Raw genomic sequence first — 16,552 nt, forward strand, 5'->3', positions numbered from 1 at the left:
GGTATTTTTCCGCTCAAAACTTTCAAGTGAATTTTGAATTAAAAAACTTAGTGCAAAAATATATTTCATCTCGACCCTGGGATGTCGAGGTGATGATTCGCGCACATTATCACCTGGACTAAAGCAATTATGTGAAAACATTTAGGTGGGAAGCTGTGGTGGTGAAGAATTAGAAGGACAGGTGGCCAAGAGAATTTATTTCTGGAAAAGAGGGAAACCCTCGGCCCCTGCATCAATTGATGCAAACATTTTATTTATTATTAAACACAATGGCAAGCATTACAACCGATCGACTTACACAAAAAGAAAGAAAAACCCGAGGCCATCCACATTGAACCTGCCTCACAGTTGCATCTCCACCATACTAGCACCAACCCTATGACCATGGACCATAATCCACCGGTCGAGGAATCAGAGGACTTTGTGAAACTTATCTGCAATAGCCAATAACTGCCAGCCATTACCAGTTACCTTATTACAACTCAGTTGCCTTTGTTTCTTTTAATGGCCTGAAATCAGTAGAAATAGATTTGACCTGTTTATCTCAGTCATCCCAAGAGCAGTGCTTCTCTTTCAAGCAATAACACTTCTAATCTTCATTTGCAGGCTGCATTCTTTTCTGTAAGAGATGTTTGGAACTTCTTATATGGATAGGTTTCTTCGTAGTGCACTCTTATTACTCTGTAGTTCTATATGCTTGGGGATAACTCGCCCCTCCTTTTATTACTCTCTAGTTTGCCATCTTATACCAACACCAAAAATGTATGTGCATGTTTTAGTACATTGCACAATTGTGGAACTCTATAAGATGCACGGGCTGTCATGCATATTCTATACCGTACTTGTAAATAGTAAATCACATTTGTGGCCGTGTCTGCACAACGTAGATCTTTCCATCCTTCACCACTCCCTCAATATCCTGTGGAGACCCATAGAGCTCCTCAATAGCATGACCAGTACGAGCAATGTTTGAGAGTATTGTGTTACGGAAACTGCAATCTGTAATGAGGGGATCATTTGTGTAGTCAAGAACCACTTCTTCTTCCTTGTCCATAGGCACACTACAGAAAGAACAGCAAATGATTACCTGCGACTCCCATAGAAAAGAAGAATTTAAAATGTACAATCGCGTATCATGAAAGATTTCCAGTCACCTGTCATAGAGTCCAGCCCCAGCATAGCCTTCCAAGTCCTCACCATTCGAGTCAGAACGGAAGATGACCGACTTCTTTATGAAGAGGCCAATTGGCTTGCTTGGATATCCCAATACCTAAAACAAAATTTTAGTAGACAGTACAGAGAAAATAATAATTGCTAGTAATATTGGTTTACCTTGGGAGAGTCAAGATTATCCTTCTTGCAGACGAAGCTCATTGCACGACCAGGATAGGCTCCCACAAGGGTCTCCCCAAGCCCTTTAACAACTTCAGCGTATATTTCTGAAGACTCTCCAGATGATGGGTTGGTAGTATGTATCACGAAAGCGTAGTCTGCACTCACAACTTCTTGCACAAGAACCGACATGCAAAGGTTGGCATGATCAAGCTTCACTTTCCGGGTGCTGAAGTATGCTCTTTCATTCCATTTTGAGGCCCACACCTGACAGTATGCAAGACGGGATTTTTCAGTCTCGCTAATTTGTGAATATTGTCTATAATGGATTCTAGTATCAGCTATGTCACCTTTTTGATTGCCATCCATGCTTGTTCCCAACGCTGTTCACCTTCATCTCCAGGCCAGGGCATTGCAGAACCTTGCATCTTCTCCTTGAGCTCCTTCACCTGAAAATAAATCAGTGTAATCATTCAGATTTTGAATTAGGGAGCTTACAAAGGAACTGTTACAAGTAGGATTATGTTGCAAAAACAAACTGTTGCAGTTGAATTTGGGAGCTTACAAAAGAACTGTTCAAGTAGGATTATGTTACAAACAAACCCTTGCAAGTAGGGAATAGTCTGTTACCAGATCAGTAGGAGCTGTTAGGTTCAGCAGAACATTTCGGATTTCATTAAGAGCACCAAATTCTCCTTGATTGAGCTTGTCCGTTAGGATCTGTAACTTTTGGGCTACTTCCTGCCAATTGAAAATTAATGAACCATAAATGCATTGAGTATTATTATGCCAGTTCAGTAGTTCTCGAAAACCACATTATAACTTAACATGGCCTTTGGTAAGTAGACATCTGACATTTCACCAAGAATTTTTTTAGTAGTTGCGTCAAACATGCTATATAGTTTAGAAAAACAGTAAATGCATAGTATTGCTTCAGAGGTAGAGTTTGAGAAGTGGAAGCTGTGTGATGGCTAGTATGATGCATTTGCGAGAGTAATATTAATCTAGTGATATGGTACCAACCTTGTTAGTGTTATCAGACAAAGCTGTTTCGAAGGTTCCAAATGGGAGTGCAACTGACGTTGGGACACTGACCCATGATGGCACCTTTCCGTTGAGGTAAGCTATATTCCGGGATTTAGCTCCAACCTAATAAAAAATATGCTTGAATAATACAAAATATGCATAATTTATGTGTAAAAGAATATGAATATGCTCCGTGGTATGGTCATTTTCAGAAAGTAAAGATGCATAATCCATAGGTAAAATCAGAAATTCAGAATGGCATTGGAGTAATGACCTTTTCATCAGAGAATTCGTCAGCAGATATTGCATATTTTCCAAGAAATTGCTTCTTCGCTAGTGACAGAGATGGTGCTGATTGACCATCTGCTGTATCAGGGGAACTTGAAACTAGTTCATTCTCTGCAATCTCTCTATTAAATGTGAAGACAGGTAGATGTTAGGCATATCAAATAAAATTCTCGGCGATGACTTGGTATGGCTATGATGTAAAGAATAAATATTACCTGTAATTTATATCTACAGAACCTGGCTTTAGTGAAAGTACCTTGCCTTCGTTTTGTTGAAGTTCAGAGAAGATATTTGGGTCAAAGCATGTGGCAAACAATACCTTCAAAGGAAGGAATCGATTATTATCTAGCATATATGGTAGACTAGAGTAATAAATAGAATTATTAGCGTCCAAACGGTTTTGTTAAGAGAGATGACCTTGCTATTTCTTGCTCGAACTGAGACATGGGACAATACATCGGGCATATCTGGAGTAAGGACGGCGACAACGCCGTCAGGTATTTCCTCCTCTCCCTTGACACCTTTTACCACCAAAACTGTGGGTTTGTCATAAGATTTGTCTTGAACAGTGAGCAGTTGGTCTACGGCAACCACATACCCCGCTACTTCAACTGGGCTTATGATCTGCCAACTGTTAAAATATATAAGATGCTATTTAGAGATTGGGATCAGCTTCCATATAACTTTGAGGCTATCATCTTAAAAGGTACAATAATGCAAGACTAATATAGATATTATAGTGGCAGTAATAAAATTATGTGTCTTACCTTCCTAGGTTTGCAACGTTCCTAAGAACAGGGTCGAGACGATTGAGGAGTAAGGACAATGAAGCGGCTGATCCACTACGGATAATTTCCTCCGTAAATATGTTAAGCTGTAGATATGATATTTAATACATGTATGCAGATAGGAAAATAAAGTAAAATAAAGTATGATTGATGGAAGCACTTACTGTCCATTGCTCAATTCCAAGTAACGAACCAAGGTATTCTGCTGAAGGCTGAAGAATATTATGGTATTCTTCTCCCTTGGTTGCAAGTGCAAGTCTAGTTCTGTCTAGAAATGCTTTTGCATACAATGCCCACTGACTATCAGATTTGTTTGACATTTCAAGGGCATGGTTCCATCCCTTTAAGAAACAAATAAGAACACTGTCATGTGCAGCAAGACCCACAAAAAATATATTTGTCCATTTGTACTATCAACATGTGGTTTTACAAGCAAAAGGGAGTTGTTTGATCACCAAATCAATAATTGTTTTCTTTGAATGCACCTTGCTCATCTTTAAGTGTAAGATCAAAATAACACACAACAATATCATGGTTGTGCGGAAGTTTGTACCTTTAAGCAGTATAGGAGATCCTCATTGTCATCAGTGGACAACGCAAGATTTTCAACAACTAGACTGATGAAGTACATAAGTTTCTGGATGAAAATGAGATGATTATGAGACAGTACGCATGCCAAAGTAACAGACATTTATCTTTGTAAATGGGAAGAAACAGCGAGATATGTTTAGTTAACCTGAGGTGATGCATTGTTCAGATTTTCATATGACCTTTCAACTGCTGTCCTAACAGTAGAATCAAGAGCAATGTCCAAAAATATGAGATCCTTCAAGCGATCCGTTGAGCCAAGGAGCAAAGGGCGAAGCGCAGCTCTTGCCTCCAAGAGACCCTGTAAGACAGCAATTAATATCACTGAACTATAATGTCTATTGAATAATAGCACTGGTGCAATAGGAAAATGAATGCCTGAAAATTTGATGTGAGTAAGGAGTCTTCAAACAGCAGTGTGTTACCTCAACAAGTGATTCCACTGATTTATCCTCAATGTGGTCAAGGACAAACTTAAGCAATTCCTGTGCCCAAATGATGAATATCAACACAAACATGCCTTCATATGTTACAGATACTAGAATAATAATGTATTAGAAGGGAAGTTTAAGCATATTTACAGAAAATCCAGATGGTAATCCCTTTACAGGATTCACTTCGACACCAACCATGAAACCCTGACTCTGTAACAAGGAAATATTGTCATAACTAATCCGAACACGGTTTCATTAATTTAGCTGATATATTATGGTACCTCTGACGTGTACCCTGTACAGGTTCCTATAGCAGATTCTAGATCAGCACCGGAGTGAACAGCCTGTGATATTAGAATTATAGTCACACATAACAGTCCAGTAAAGATAAGGAAAATGGCATTTCCATAAATACATCACTATATCATGTTTGCATTTTCTTCCATATGGAGATGAGTAGAACATTATAAAACAAAAGGTCTGGAGTTACCAGCCATCTTGATGTTTCTAAGCAAGATTATGTGCTACATACTAGCATATCTTTCACAATGAAGCTGACCTTGAGGCTTCTCATGTAGTTTGTTAAGTCGCGTAGTAGACCCTCCTTCTGCTCCCTCGTTAAATTTGGTTCTGAGTGAATAGGGTGATCGTAGCTTGCTAATCTTTCCTTTGTTATGCCATTTTTGTTTAAAGTATCCCAATAAACTTTGATGTCAAGGTCACTGTTCATATAGTCCATCAGTGCCTGCAAAACGTGAGATATAGTCATATACGTACCGTAAAATCTGAATTCCTTACGGTGCTAAGAATCCAAATATGAATGCCTTACCTGACAAATCACCACATCGTCTGGGCTTGTATTGTTGTGTAGTTTTTGATGCCATTCTTCCATCATTCCACCCATGCAGTTATTGTTTCTCTACAATGAAAACAACTGATGTACACCCCCGCAAAAAAATACTATTCCTGTATCGTGTACTCTTTCGTCAACAAATCAGAAAATAAAAGTAGTTGAATAAACTTACCTGTATTACCAAAATCTCATCACGAATACGTTGACCGACATCACCCTGACCTCCACGACCTACTGCGGCCAATATCATTCTTAGCATCTCCCTGTACTGTGGATATGTTCTGTAGAGACTTTCAAGATTGTCTGTGAACCTATCTTGTGCTTGGCTAATCTCACTGCATAATTGTAAGAGGGGGCAACACGTTATTAAAGCTACTTGAGTTCTGTTTGGTGGAAGTGCTATAATTATCATTCTACTGAACTTCATTATGATGATTTTTTTTTCCTTGTAGGGTTGATGAAATGAGGGATACAAAGTGCATACCGTGGCTTCACATTATAATTCTTGTTCCAGATAAGTTGCCTCGTGGCCATGAATCTCATCCAAACCAGTAGTCCAGCAAGACCCAATTGTCCCGCATCTTTTGCTTGTTCAACTAGGTCGGATGCTATATTGAATCTGTAGAGGAATAACACCAGTTTATTGATGTACCAGAGAACTACCGTGTTACTATAGACTATAGTCACCATTTAGCATTTTACCTATGCATAAAAGATTTTTGGGCCTCTCCCTCTAGATCGGCTATTGTTTCCAGCAAAGCCTTTGCAGTCCCTTTACCAGCATCACTACTATCCTTCTGCTGCATGGCAGGTATGATAATTTGTTAGCACTTTTGAAGGAACTCTTGCCTAATATTGGGGAGAAAGTGAAATATGGTCGAAAGCTGAAATGTAAAGTCACCTCTGAAGTCTTGGCAGTTCTCCTGCTAAAATCAAGGTAAAAGTCAGAGGTATTGTTCTTTATCCATGTTTCATTATACCGGAGGACAAAAGGCATCCCCTTATAGCTGTCGGCATCAAGCTCTATCTCCAGAACCTTGGCATGACAAAAAGTTCCATCAAATGTAGACACCATTACAAAGCGGAAACAAATACTGCAATGATGAATTTATGTTTACCTTGTAATGCAAACCATCTAGTTCAGCATCAGAGAATGAACTCTCGCATGCCAGTTCAAGCAATGTTGAACCAGCAGGTGCTACGCCTGGAGGAGGTGCCTGGAAAAAATTTACATGTTAGTCTCGTTGTTAATCTTACCTGGAATCTTGTGATGATTTTACCTTCCACTCTCCGGCCTTCTTTGCGAGTGCCCAGTGGAGAATAAGTGGCTCGGCGTGATTTGTGGCCAAGTGAACTTTGAACTTTCCTTGTACTTCTGACATCGATGCCTTCAAAAAGGGAGAATAGTTTAGCCCGCATTGCAATATGAGGCTAGAAGCATAAGATTAAGGTGTAGAATATCTATCTGAACTAACCAAGATCTCCTTTTCGCCCAGTTTGAAGACCTTTTTGCAGAGGACTTGGCAACCATTCTTCTCTTGCAATGACTTCAGGAAGAGATCAAGAACCGTGGGATTCCGATGTGGAGCAGCTTCTGTTGCCTTATTTACGTTGGTGGAACTGGATGCGTGTTTACTGAGGAGCTGCATGACATCTCTGTTTTTGCGTGTGACCCTTTCAGATGAGAAGTTTTGGTTTGTTGCTGCAGGAGCAGAATGCTGTCCCTGATGGCCTGGTCGTATATGGATTAGGAAGTTCTCGCCGTTATTTTTGAACCTGTTCAATGAAGAGGCAAGTAGGTTTGTTGGCATCATACACATGGATAAAGATGTAAAACTGGATGACGGTCTTGAATGCCACACTACCATTTGTTCTGTGCCTCATCGACGAGAACAAACTCGATTGATTGGAGAGCTGGATCGTCTATCTCGATTTTCAGTGTAGAACTGGAACCAGACTGGTATTCAGAAGACAACATAGGTCAGCAAATAAATTGATGTAACATCAGTTGATCATAATCTCTGAGTAAGAATTGACATTTATAATTTGTGAGAGACTTGATATTTATTTTGGCATGTACGCCATTCCTAGTGTTGTTTAGCACACAGATTCACAAGCATGTGAACTTCGTTCAGCATAATTTCGATGTACGCTTCCACTATTCGCAAAAATATGACTTGCTAGCAACATGTAATCAAAGATTTGTTGTATAACAAAAAGTTGCTTTATCAAAAAAAAAGACCAGTATGGGGGCTTTTAAATTAAGAAGGAGAATGTGAGACAACAACATTCCACCCAAGGTTCGCGTGGGTTATGAGACGCCATTGGACTAGGAGTCCATCCACAAAGTTACTTTATCTTTTGTTTTGTATAAGAAAGTTGTACTAAGTGAGGGATAATTAATATGGATCAGAGGGAGTACTCCATCCGTTCCTAAATATAAGTCTTTTTAAAGATTTCAATATAACTACATACTGATGTATATAGACATATTTTAGAGCGTAGATTTACCCAGTTTGCTCGATATGCAGTCCATATTGAAATCTCTAAAAAGATTTATATTTAGGAATAGAGGGAGTATATGGTATTGTATAAAAGAAAGTGTACTATCTTTGACACTTTCTCATGTATTTACAATATTTTGCAATCTCTTACCTAACATAGTGTTAAATACGTTGTCATGTATATGTTTGATAGATGTTGTGACGCTGTCTAGTGTGGTTCTACCTCCGAATACATGACTCTAAAGAAAGCGTAAAATATATATATAAACTTTGATTATTAAAATACTGTTAAGTGTTAACATTGGTAAGGTAACAATCACATTTTTAGATTTGTTAAGAAAATACTTCTATAATATACATTTCTTAAGAAATTTTATTAATATATAAATATAAGGTAAGAATCAAATGTTACGATGGAGACTGTCAATGTCCAAACTTACATGTATTTTGGAACAAAAAATAATTTATTAAAATGTTTAGATTGCTCGGGTGGAAATAATAATATTTTTTCATTAAATCACTTTTAGTTTCACAATTTTCATTGACATGTATGTATAAAAGATAATGCTCAAATATGCTTTTTAATTTTTTTAAAATATCACGTGTTGTGATATAAAATAATTATATAGTATTTAAAATGCAATAATATAATTATTGTGATGTAAAAATATGATGTTGCATTGTTGATATATAGATAGGAATGCCACCAATAATTACACATTTTCGCATCAGTTTCACACAAAATTCATCTTGAGAAAATAAAGCTGAGAATAAGCAAAATGTATATCTACGGCCACTACGTCACGTATTGACAATTCTTACTTATTACCACCGTGAATTTTCGTGAGCCGATTCAAATAAAAGTAGTCATGAATCAAGTTTAACAAATTAAATATTTATATTGAACTTCTATATTTACTTATAACTCGGTTTTATTTATCAGAATAATATTTATTATTTTGATCAATTATTTATGATAATTGAGCATATGATTAATATTAGCAATAGTCTTTTTTCTTCTACAATTGTAATGTCTACCCATGAAAAATGTGCATGTAGTGTGCTAAAGTTAGACTATGTTTGTAATGAAATTAATTTTTTTAGACGCGTTACGCCTTAAAGTATATTTAAACCACATCCCCATGTGAGAAAATAAGAAAAGATAAAATATAGTGCCATGCTTTCGTAGATTAATTTGTGACACCGATATGAATATAGTGCATATATATTTGTATGTGTCCTTAAATATTTTGGTTGAGATTTCCAGAGCGTTTGGTCTCAGAAATATCCTGATAGCAGTTTCTAGTTTATGATTAGATATATATAACTAAAAAGTTATAGAGTATATTAAATATTTATGAGTAATTTATCACTGAATCATTAGCATGTTGATGTTACATTGTTTATCGAGATCAAATGTTCCTCACATGTTACATCCGGTTAAATAATTCGTTGAAACATGTATGTGCTTTATATTTGGTGCCCAAATGGAATTGTTCTGGCTAAGATGTCTCCAGTATGCAACACGGGAGATGTTAACAACGTAACTAAACTAGCCACTGTATATCATGTTGATTCTTTTGAACATTATTGGCTTGCGGTGTAAACTTACTTAGCAAAACAGACATATTATTTTATCTAGATTATTAGTCTCTTTGACTTAATAATCATTAACTAACCGTGTAATGATTATTAACATACTAATTAGTATGTGGTGAGGGGCCTCCATTTGTCCCATCTCAGAGCAGTTACCATGTTTGTCCTGACCTATAGACAGGCCATGCGTGCATGGTGAGTTCACATAAATGTCCTTTGTGCCACACATAATCTTCCTCATCTTCTTGCTTACCAGACTCAACCAGTTTGGTTGTGCCATTCCCAATCGACCTTGCCATATGTCAGCTTCACCTTTACCATCGTTTCATGACAGAGAAATGAAGCAAAGGGATGATCCAAACTAGTGAGGTCGACCAATTCGCCCCACCCTCCTTGTGTCACATCAAATGGTCTCTGTAGCGATTTTGGACCCTGTCATTCGGACATGCCACATAGGCTAGCATGACTTATGAGCCTCCACATATCCTTCCGAAAAGAGGCTTGTACCCCCGGCATCTCACAGGTCAAGAAGTAAGAGTGGTGGTTATGTGAAAAAAGGAAATCCTAAAATTGTGGTTAAGTAATTTACGTGCAGTAACGTTTGTGATTTAATCGACTTTGAGTTAGTTGATTGATGATTGTCCATATGTATTTTTTCAATCAAGTTGCAATCACGTGGAGGGTCTCTTTTTGCCCGCAAGCCCACTTAAAATGAGTGGTTGGAGTATAACCAATAGAGTGGTACGCCAAGTCCATGAGAGATCAAACAAAAACTTTGATGCCTCATTAATGCAGAGTACTCGTTAATGGGAGGCGACGTTCCATCGATAGTGAGACGCTTATGGTGACTTCGTCAATCTTAAAGCTTTGCAACTGTGATTCGCCGATGATGACTTTGTCAATCTGGAAGCTCCGCATCTCCTAATGCATGTTTGTTTTTGTTTGAGTGTGTGCATAAAAAAAATCAATGGATAAGTCAACATGATCATTTTTCTTTACTCTGTCTTGCAGAATGATTATAAGACAAGTGCGTCAATAACTACTTTCCGATAAATAAATAACAAAAACATCGTCCAGCCACGTGACTTTTTGACATTTGAATACGGCAAAAGGGAGTCTTTTCTTAATAAATCCTCACGTAACCATTTCTTATGGCCCCGGTGTTCCAGACGTGGATATATGGTGCTAAAACTCCAAACCAGTCTTACTTTTCTTGTAAGCAAAATCTCAAAGAACAGAACAGGAAAAAGGAATGTACTACAAAAGGCAAAAACGCACGCTTTTGAAGGGAGTCCTGAGGGCGGCGTCGTCGACCGTCTTTGTCCCCTCCGGCCTCCGGGCCGGCAGCACCCATTCCCTGAGACGACCAGAGCATGTAATATCCCGTAAGCAAGCATGGTACGAACTAATCAAGCAAGCAGATGAATGGCTGGAAGTGCGTGCAGTGCACCTTCTCCCCTGCTGCAGCGCGCCCCAGTGCAGCGCGAGCGCGCCGCCGGCGTTGGTCGCCACCAGCTCGACCTCCACCGCCGAGCCCGCGGGCTTCACGGTAACCTGCATTCGCAAAGCATGTATGCACGCGAGCGAGCATCAGAGCCGTTGTCCGGGCGTATCAGCAGGCACATGCAGGTTAACCTAATTGCACCACTGGTAAATGGAAGAGAGACGATCGTTTCGTGACGCCACCTGGAGTTCGGAGTTGGCGCCCAGGCCAAACTTCCCGCCATTCTGCACACAGAGACAAGAAACACGGTACGATCACGCACAAGAAATGGAAAAAAAAGGGACTAGATAGATAGGTAGAGATACCCGGTCGGCCTTGCCTACCTGGGAGGCGGCGGCGACCACACGTCGGCGGTGCCGGGAGGAAACGGCCGCGTGCAGGCGGCGACCGGCGCCGAAGCGCGTCGGGGGTGGCGCCCACCGGTGCGTTCTCGGCCCGTCGACCGCCGGCGCGCGGAACCCGGGCGCGCATCTCCCCGCTGCCGCCAGCGCCGTAGCCGCGTAGGATCCAGCCATGTTGCACCCACTGCTGCGTGAGACTTATTGGGTTTATTCGTTCGATCGTTGTCTTATACTACTCTTCTGCGATCATTGGATGATCGGAGGGGGGAAGAAGAAGGGGAGAGCGACGAAGAAACTAGTAGGAGGCGAGGAGGAACGGGCGGAGATAGCGGTGGCCGGAAATGGCATTCATGGCGCGCATGCAGCGTGGCCCTCTTCGGCGTCCACCTTTTCCGGTGCCCTGTTTGGCCTTGTAGTATGTGTTCAGAGCCTGTGCATGCCCCTGCTAAAATTGAACATGCACCCTCCGTCTCCGAAAATGCGATATGTCTCCTTATTTTATGGATACCAGAAAAGGGCAATGCAATCGATCTATTTATATGTCTATACGTATGCATGTAATTAAGGACAGATGGGATTCAAGATTGGACCGAATAATTCCCCACGTCAACCTAAGATATACTAAGAGATACAAATAAATTGGCACGTCATCCCTAAGATAAGAGAGATATATCTACGTGTCCATTCAAAAATACGCCGTGGAACCTGACTAAAGGGGGAGTCGTAAGCACAACACTCCACGTGGCAGCAAGCTTGTAACATGGGTTCAAGTAAGCCTGTTAGGAATGCTTCCTTCTCACCGAGGAGTATCTTATAGACCAATTTTTTTTGAGTGTTATATAAACCAATATTTGTGAAGATAGGATAAACATGGTTCACCAGAAGTCAAGTAGATAAGCACACTTGATCAGAAGTTGGGATAAGTTTAACAACAAAGTCCCTGCAAACCATTAACTCCTCAGGAGTTGCTCCTCAAGCCACCTGCCACCTCCATGCTGGCAGCACCTGGCCGTCTATACCGACCCCGCGCAGCCGCGCGAGCTACCCCACAACTTCTCCTCTTCCTCCGGCCATCCTGGTGACCAAATTGTTGTCACTGCCCTTCCCCGTCGCCATTAGCTCCACCCTTCCGCCGACCGTGACAATGCCCGATTCCCCGTACACACATCTGTCGGAGGAGCATGAGGCCACCAATGACGTGCGTAAGCTCCCGCCATCCTGAGCTCTGGCCCCTCGTCGAGCTTTCCTAATGCCGGTGTCAAGCTGCCACGGGCTTCCTTGATCAATGCTAAGTAGGTCGACGGTGTGATGCCAAAAATTGGTTCCTCCCTCCATGCCGTTTTCGCCTTCGGAGCCTCACTGGCGCACCAATGTCGGTTGTTATGATAGTCACCTCTCCCTGCCCATGATGTTTTTGTCGATTTGCCCCCCAAGGTGATATTTCTCCCTTTTCTTGAGTTTTTTTCGTTTATGCACTCAATTTGATGCTAAAATAATAACAATTTTGATGCTAGACGACCCTTTACGTTCAGTACTATTATTGATACATTAGGCCTGAGAGGGATAGCTCTTTCACGACGACGGTTTACTTGGGCTAATAATTTGGAAACAACAACTTATGAAAAAACTAGATCATGTTTTGATGCGTGTTGATTTGGAGCAAATATTTCCTCTGGTGACAGTGATGACAGTTGAGAGGAGTGTTTATGATCATACATTCATAATCCACTCCTCTTGGACTTTGGTGAGGCTGCTCATGAAGGGAACCAGGCTGATTTTCCTTTTGAAACATCATGGTTTGAGAGGGAATGTTTTCTCGATATGGTGGCTCAAGGATGGTCCAAGGGGACCAGGGGGTCGCTAATGTTGAGAATGGCACTTCAAAATATGTCATCTTAGTGTGGCATACTAGCGATGAGTACATTTGCATTGGGAAAATACCATCCTCGAGTGTGTGAATAGATTCACACAAGCCGCGATCGAGATCATCGGATCAGAGTACTTGAGGGCACCCCACGATGATGACACAGTGAGGCTCATGGCTATATGTGAATCTAGAAGCTAACCAGGGATGATTGGATCCACCGATTGTTGGACATCGAAGAGCTATCCTACCACATGGCATGGGCAGTACAGAGGGCATTGCCATGATCCAACCATAATTCTTGAAGCGGTTGCATCATGTGATCTATGGATTTGGACCTCAATGTTCTGCATAGATCTCCTCTGTTTGAAGGCTTACAGGCGGACAAGCTCATAGGCTACATTTTTGAAGAAAATTGAACGTCCAGGAGACAACAAGAAATCTCACTTTGCAAAGTGCCAAGAATCTGCGAGAAAGGATGTTGAGAGAACTTTTGGGATGCTTCAAGTTCACTTTGCGATAGTTAGTGACCCTGTTGAGTGGAACCCAAAGTTACCATGGCAGATCATGATAACATGTATTATCTTGAACAACTCAAAAAAAAGATCACCGAGGATGAGAGAGGTCTGCCGGAGGACTCTATGTTTTTTGTTCGAGAATGACAGGGGGCACTAGGCCACACCTGTTGTTATATTACTCGAACGACTTGATGGTCATACCGTGTTTTCATCGGAAAGATAAAAAAACATCAAGATAAGAAGCGACAATGCACTCGGGGGGGGGGGGGGGGGACTTAGGTCGCAGACAGAATAAAAGTGTGGATCAACAAGATTCGCTCCCTGGACGTGGCATCGAAATGGCAGCTCCAAGGCAGGAGGTCATCGGCCACCTTCGTGACGATGTCGCAAGCATGGCGTCTAATATTGTTGAAGGTGGCGTCCTGGCCTTCCAAATCTGCCAGAGAAGCACTAGGAGGCTGTCTTTCCACGCGTCGGCCGATCCCGAGACTAACGGTGGTGAAGAGAGGATCTCGCCGGCCGAGTGGAAGGGACCCATCCCCAGGCGGGCCCAGGTGGAGGCCGCGCGACAGCAGGCGGCGAAGATGTGGTCAGTAGTCTCGTCGCCCGAGCAAGAGGTGCAAGTGGTGGAGGCGGTGCAGTGTTTTGCATGCAAGTTCGCCCTGGTGCGGAGGCGGACTCGAACCAGTAAGCATGCGAAGATCTTAATCTTCCAGGGGAGACAGCAACTCCAAAAGTCGACCCGGATGACTATGTACCTCCACAATATGGAACATGTTGAGGCAGAGCATCATGCCAACATGATTTAAAGATTCCTCGTAGTGCATTGCATGACCGAGAATGAAGAAACTCATCACCAACTCCAGGATGATCCTCTTGAGCACTTGTGGGCATTTCACAACACTTGCTTGTTGTGCTTTTCTCATATTTTATTTGGATTATTACTTCATTTAGACTAGGGATGAAAACAGAGCGGAAACGGATGAAACTGAGTGTTGCTATATTTGTTTTCATATTTTTTTGCAAAAGCGGAAACAAATACTGAAATACCGGAAATGAAAACGGAAACAGATACTACCGAAAACAGACACAGAGCGAATACAGAGAGCACACGGGAACAGAAGTGGACGTTGGCCGGAACTTAAAAACCCCTTGAATCCTAGAGAAATGCACACAAAAACAAACAAATTTAAAGAATTGGTAACATGGCTAGAAAATAATATGATTATATTAGCAACTTAGCATAATATTGCAGTAGTATTGGACAATGGTGTATAGGGTCTAGTTGAGTACGGGTGTGGTAGTAGAAGTTGGGATTCTGATGATTCATTCTGCTCATTGTGTCATTGTGTGTTGTTTAGTGGTTGGACTACAAAGCAGCCACAAGCCCATAGTAAAAACAGAAATTTCATATTCAAGGAAACGAAAAGTTCAATTTCCACGTATGTTCCACCGAAAAACACCGTTTCGTTTTTGTTTCCATTTCCGTATAAAAAATTCCATTTCCACTTCTGTTTCGCAAATTTCCATTTCCGTTTCATATTTCCTCTTCGTTTTCATTTTTCTTCCGGAAAGCGGAAAGTTTCCACTCCATTTTCATCCCTAATTTAGACCCTATGTTGTGTTCGAATTTGAATATTTAAAGTTTGAAATGTTGCTTGTATATATGTGCATTAGAAATAACATGTTTTGAATTTAATACGTTGTGCAAATATAGTTGAAATAGAGTATGTATGCAAAGGATGGAAGAAGTAGCAAAGGAATTTATAGGGAGTTAAGTTATGAAGAAGGGCTAGGTGCTCAAAAGTTAAACTCCTCAAAATTGGAGGAGTTAAGTTCTAGGTGGTTCTCTGAGGAGTTACACATTACAGGAGAAGGCCTAGAGATGCTCTACGGCTGTATAATCGGTAGCATTATCGGTACCGTGCGGCCAGCGAGATATTTTTTTTTCAACCAGCGAGACAGCTGACAAATGAACTCTCATCAATCAAGTCAACTGGAAGCTCAGTCGTCGCCAAACACTAGATATTTTTACAAGCTCACTGGCATGTGGATGTGGTTGGCAAGGGCCGCAAAGAAGAAAACCAGGTTAAGGGCTAACTACATAGGGGTACTTAATTAGTGGAGCGCATAATTTGTCCAAGTTAGAAGTTACTTCTGGGTTGGTGCTTGGCCCCGCATGTGCGCGTGCAGTGGAATGAGGCGATCAATGGTGATAGCGGCTCGGCCTCGCCGCCGCCGGCGGCGTACTTCAAGTCCTCGGCCAGCGAACGCCTAGCATCACAGGTGAGCTTAGAATCATCCACAATGCTTGTTTTCGTTAGCCAGGAATGGATGGTCATTCGTCGTTCCGTTCGTCAAATCCATACATGCAATGCAGGTTTCATCAGCATAGACTGCGGGCTGCCGGAGCAGAGCGGCTACGAGGACGCCGCCACCAAAATACCGTACACCTCCGACGCCGGGTTCACGGACGCTGGCTCCAACCGCGACGTCTCGGCCGAGCACATGGACCCGCGCATGTCCAGAACGCACCTCAATGTGCGCAGCTTCCCGGACACGGCCCGCGGCTGCTACACCCTGCCGTCCCTCACGCCGGGGTCCAAGTACCTGGTCCGCGCCACCTTCAGGTACGGCACCTACGACGGGTTCAACAAGCTCCCCGCCTTCGACCTCTCTACCTCAGCGTCAACTTCTGGCGGACCGTGAACGTGTCCTGTTGGCGCCGCCTCCTCGCACAGCGCCGCTTCTTCTTCTTTATGCTGCCTCGCACAACTCTCTTCTCGCATGGTTTCTCTCAAGAACACAAGAACCCATGCACACACAACCAAAGAAGAAGGTCATCGGCTTTGCCCAGAAGACTCTCCCTTGGTGAGCATAAAGACTACATTCTTCACCTACACGAGCACGAACTCA

General features: G+C 41.8%; 2 protein-coding genes across 2 annotated transcripts; both read right to left on the bottom strand.

The window, feature by feature from the left end:
- Positions 1–236: 236 nt before the first annotated feature.
- Positions 237–9,058, bottom strand: LOC125525455 (alpha-glucan water dikinase, chloroplastic-like). The gene is made up of 26 exons (XM_048690463.1): positions 7,175–9,058; positions 6,785–7,085; positions 6,590–6,697; positions 6,428–6,526; positions 6,211–6,345; positions 6,012–6,109; positions 5,794–5,928; positions 5,482–5,644; positions 5,286–5,375; positions 5,016–5,201; positions 4,738–4,800; positions 4,604–4,666; positions 4,448–4,507; positions 4,171–4,323; positions 3,988–4,071; positions 3,599–3,775; positions 3,414–3,520; positions 3,064–3,277; positions 2,862–2,965; positions 2,633–2,768; positions 2,356–2,481; positions 1,963–2,073; positions 1,683–1,781; positions 1,333–1,599; positions 1,155–1,270; positions 237–1,061 (listed from the first exon to the last, which is right to left on the bottom strand). Exons 1-26 carry the CDS (start codon positions 7,285–7,287, stop codon positions 857–859), a joined length of 3,513 nt encoding a protein of 1,170 aa, XP_048546420.1. The 5' UTR covers positions 7,288–9,058; the 3' UTR covers positions 237–856.
- A 1,608-nt stretch (positions 9,059–10,666) lies between these two features.
- Positions 10,667–11,735, bottom strand: LOC125533043 (alpha-glucan water dikinase, chloroplastic-like). Its single transcript, XM_048696843.1, has 4 exons — positions 11,237–11,735; positions 11,096–11,137; positions 10,860–10,963; positions 10,667–10,766 (listed from the first exon to the last, which is right to left on the bottom strand). Exons 1-4 carry the CDS (start codon positions 11,426–11,428, stop codon positions 10,667–10,669), a joined length of 438 nt encoding a protein of 145 aa, XP_048552800.1. The 5' UTR covers positions 11,429–11,735.
- Between the last annotated feature and the right edge of the window lie 4,817 nt (positions 11,736–16,552).

The sequence above is a fragment of the Triticum urartu genome, chromosome 1, assembly GCF_003073215.2.
Source record: "Triticum urartu cultivar G1812 chromosome 1, Tu2.1, whole genome shotgun sequence".
NCBI classification, from domain to species: domain Eukaryota; kingdom Viridiplantae; phylum Streptophyta; class Magnoliopsida; order Poales; family Poaceae; genus Triticum; species Triticum urartu.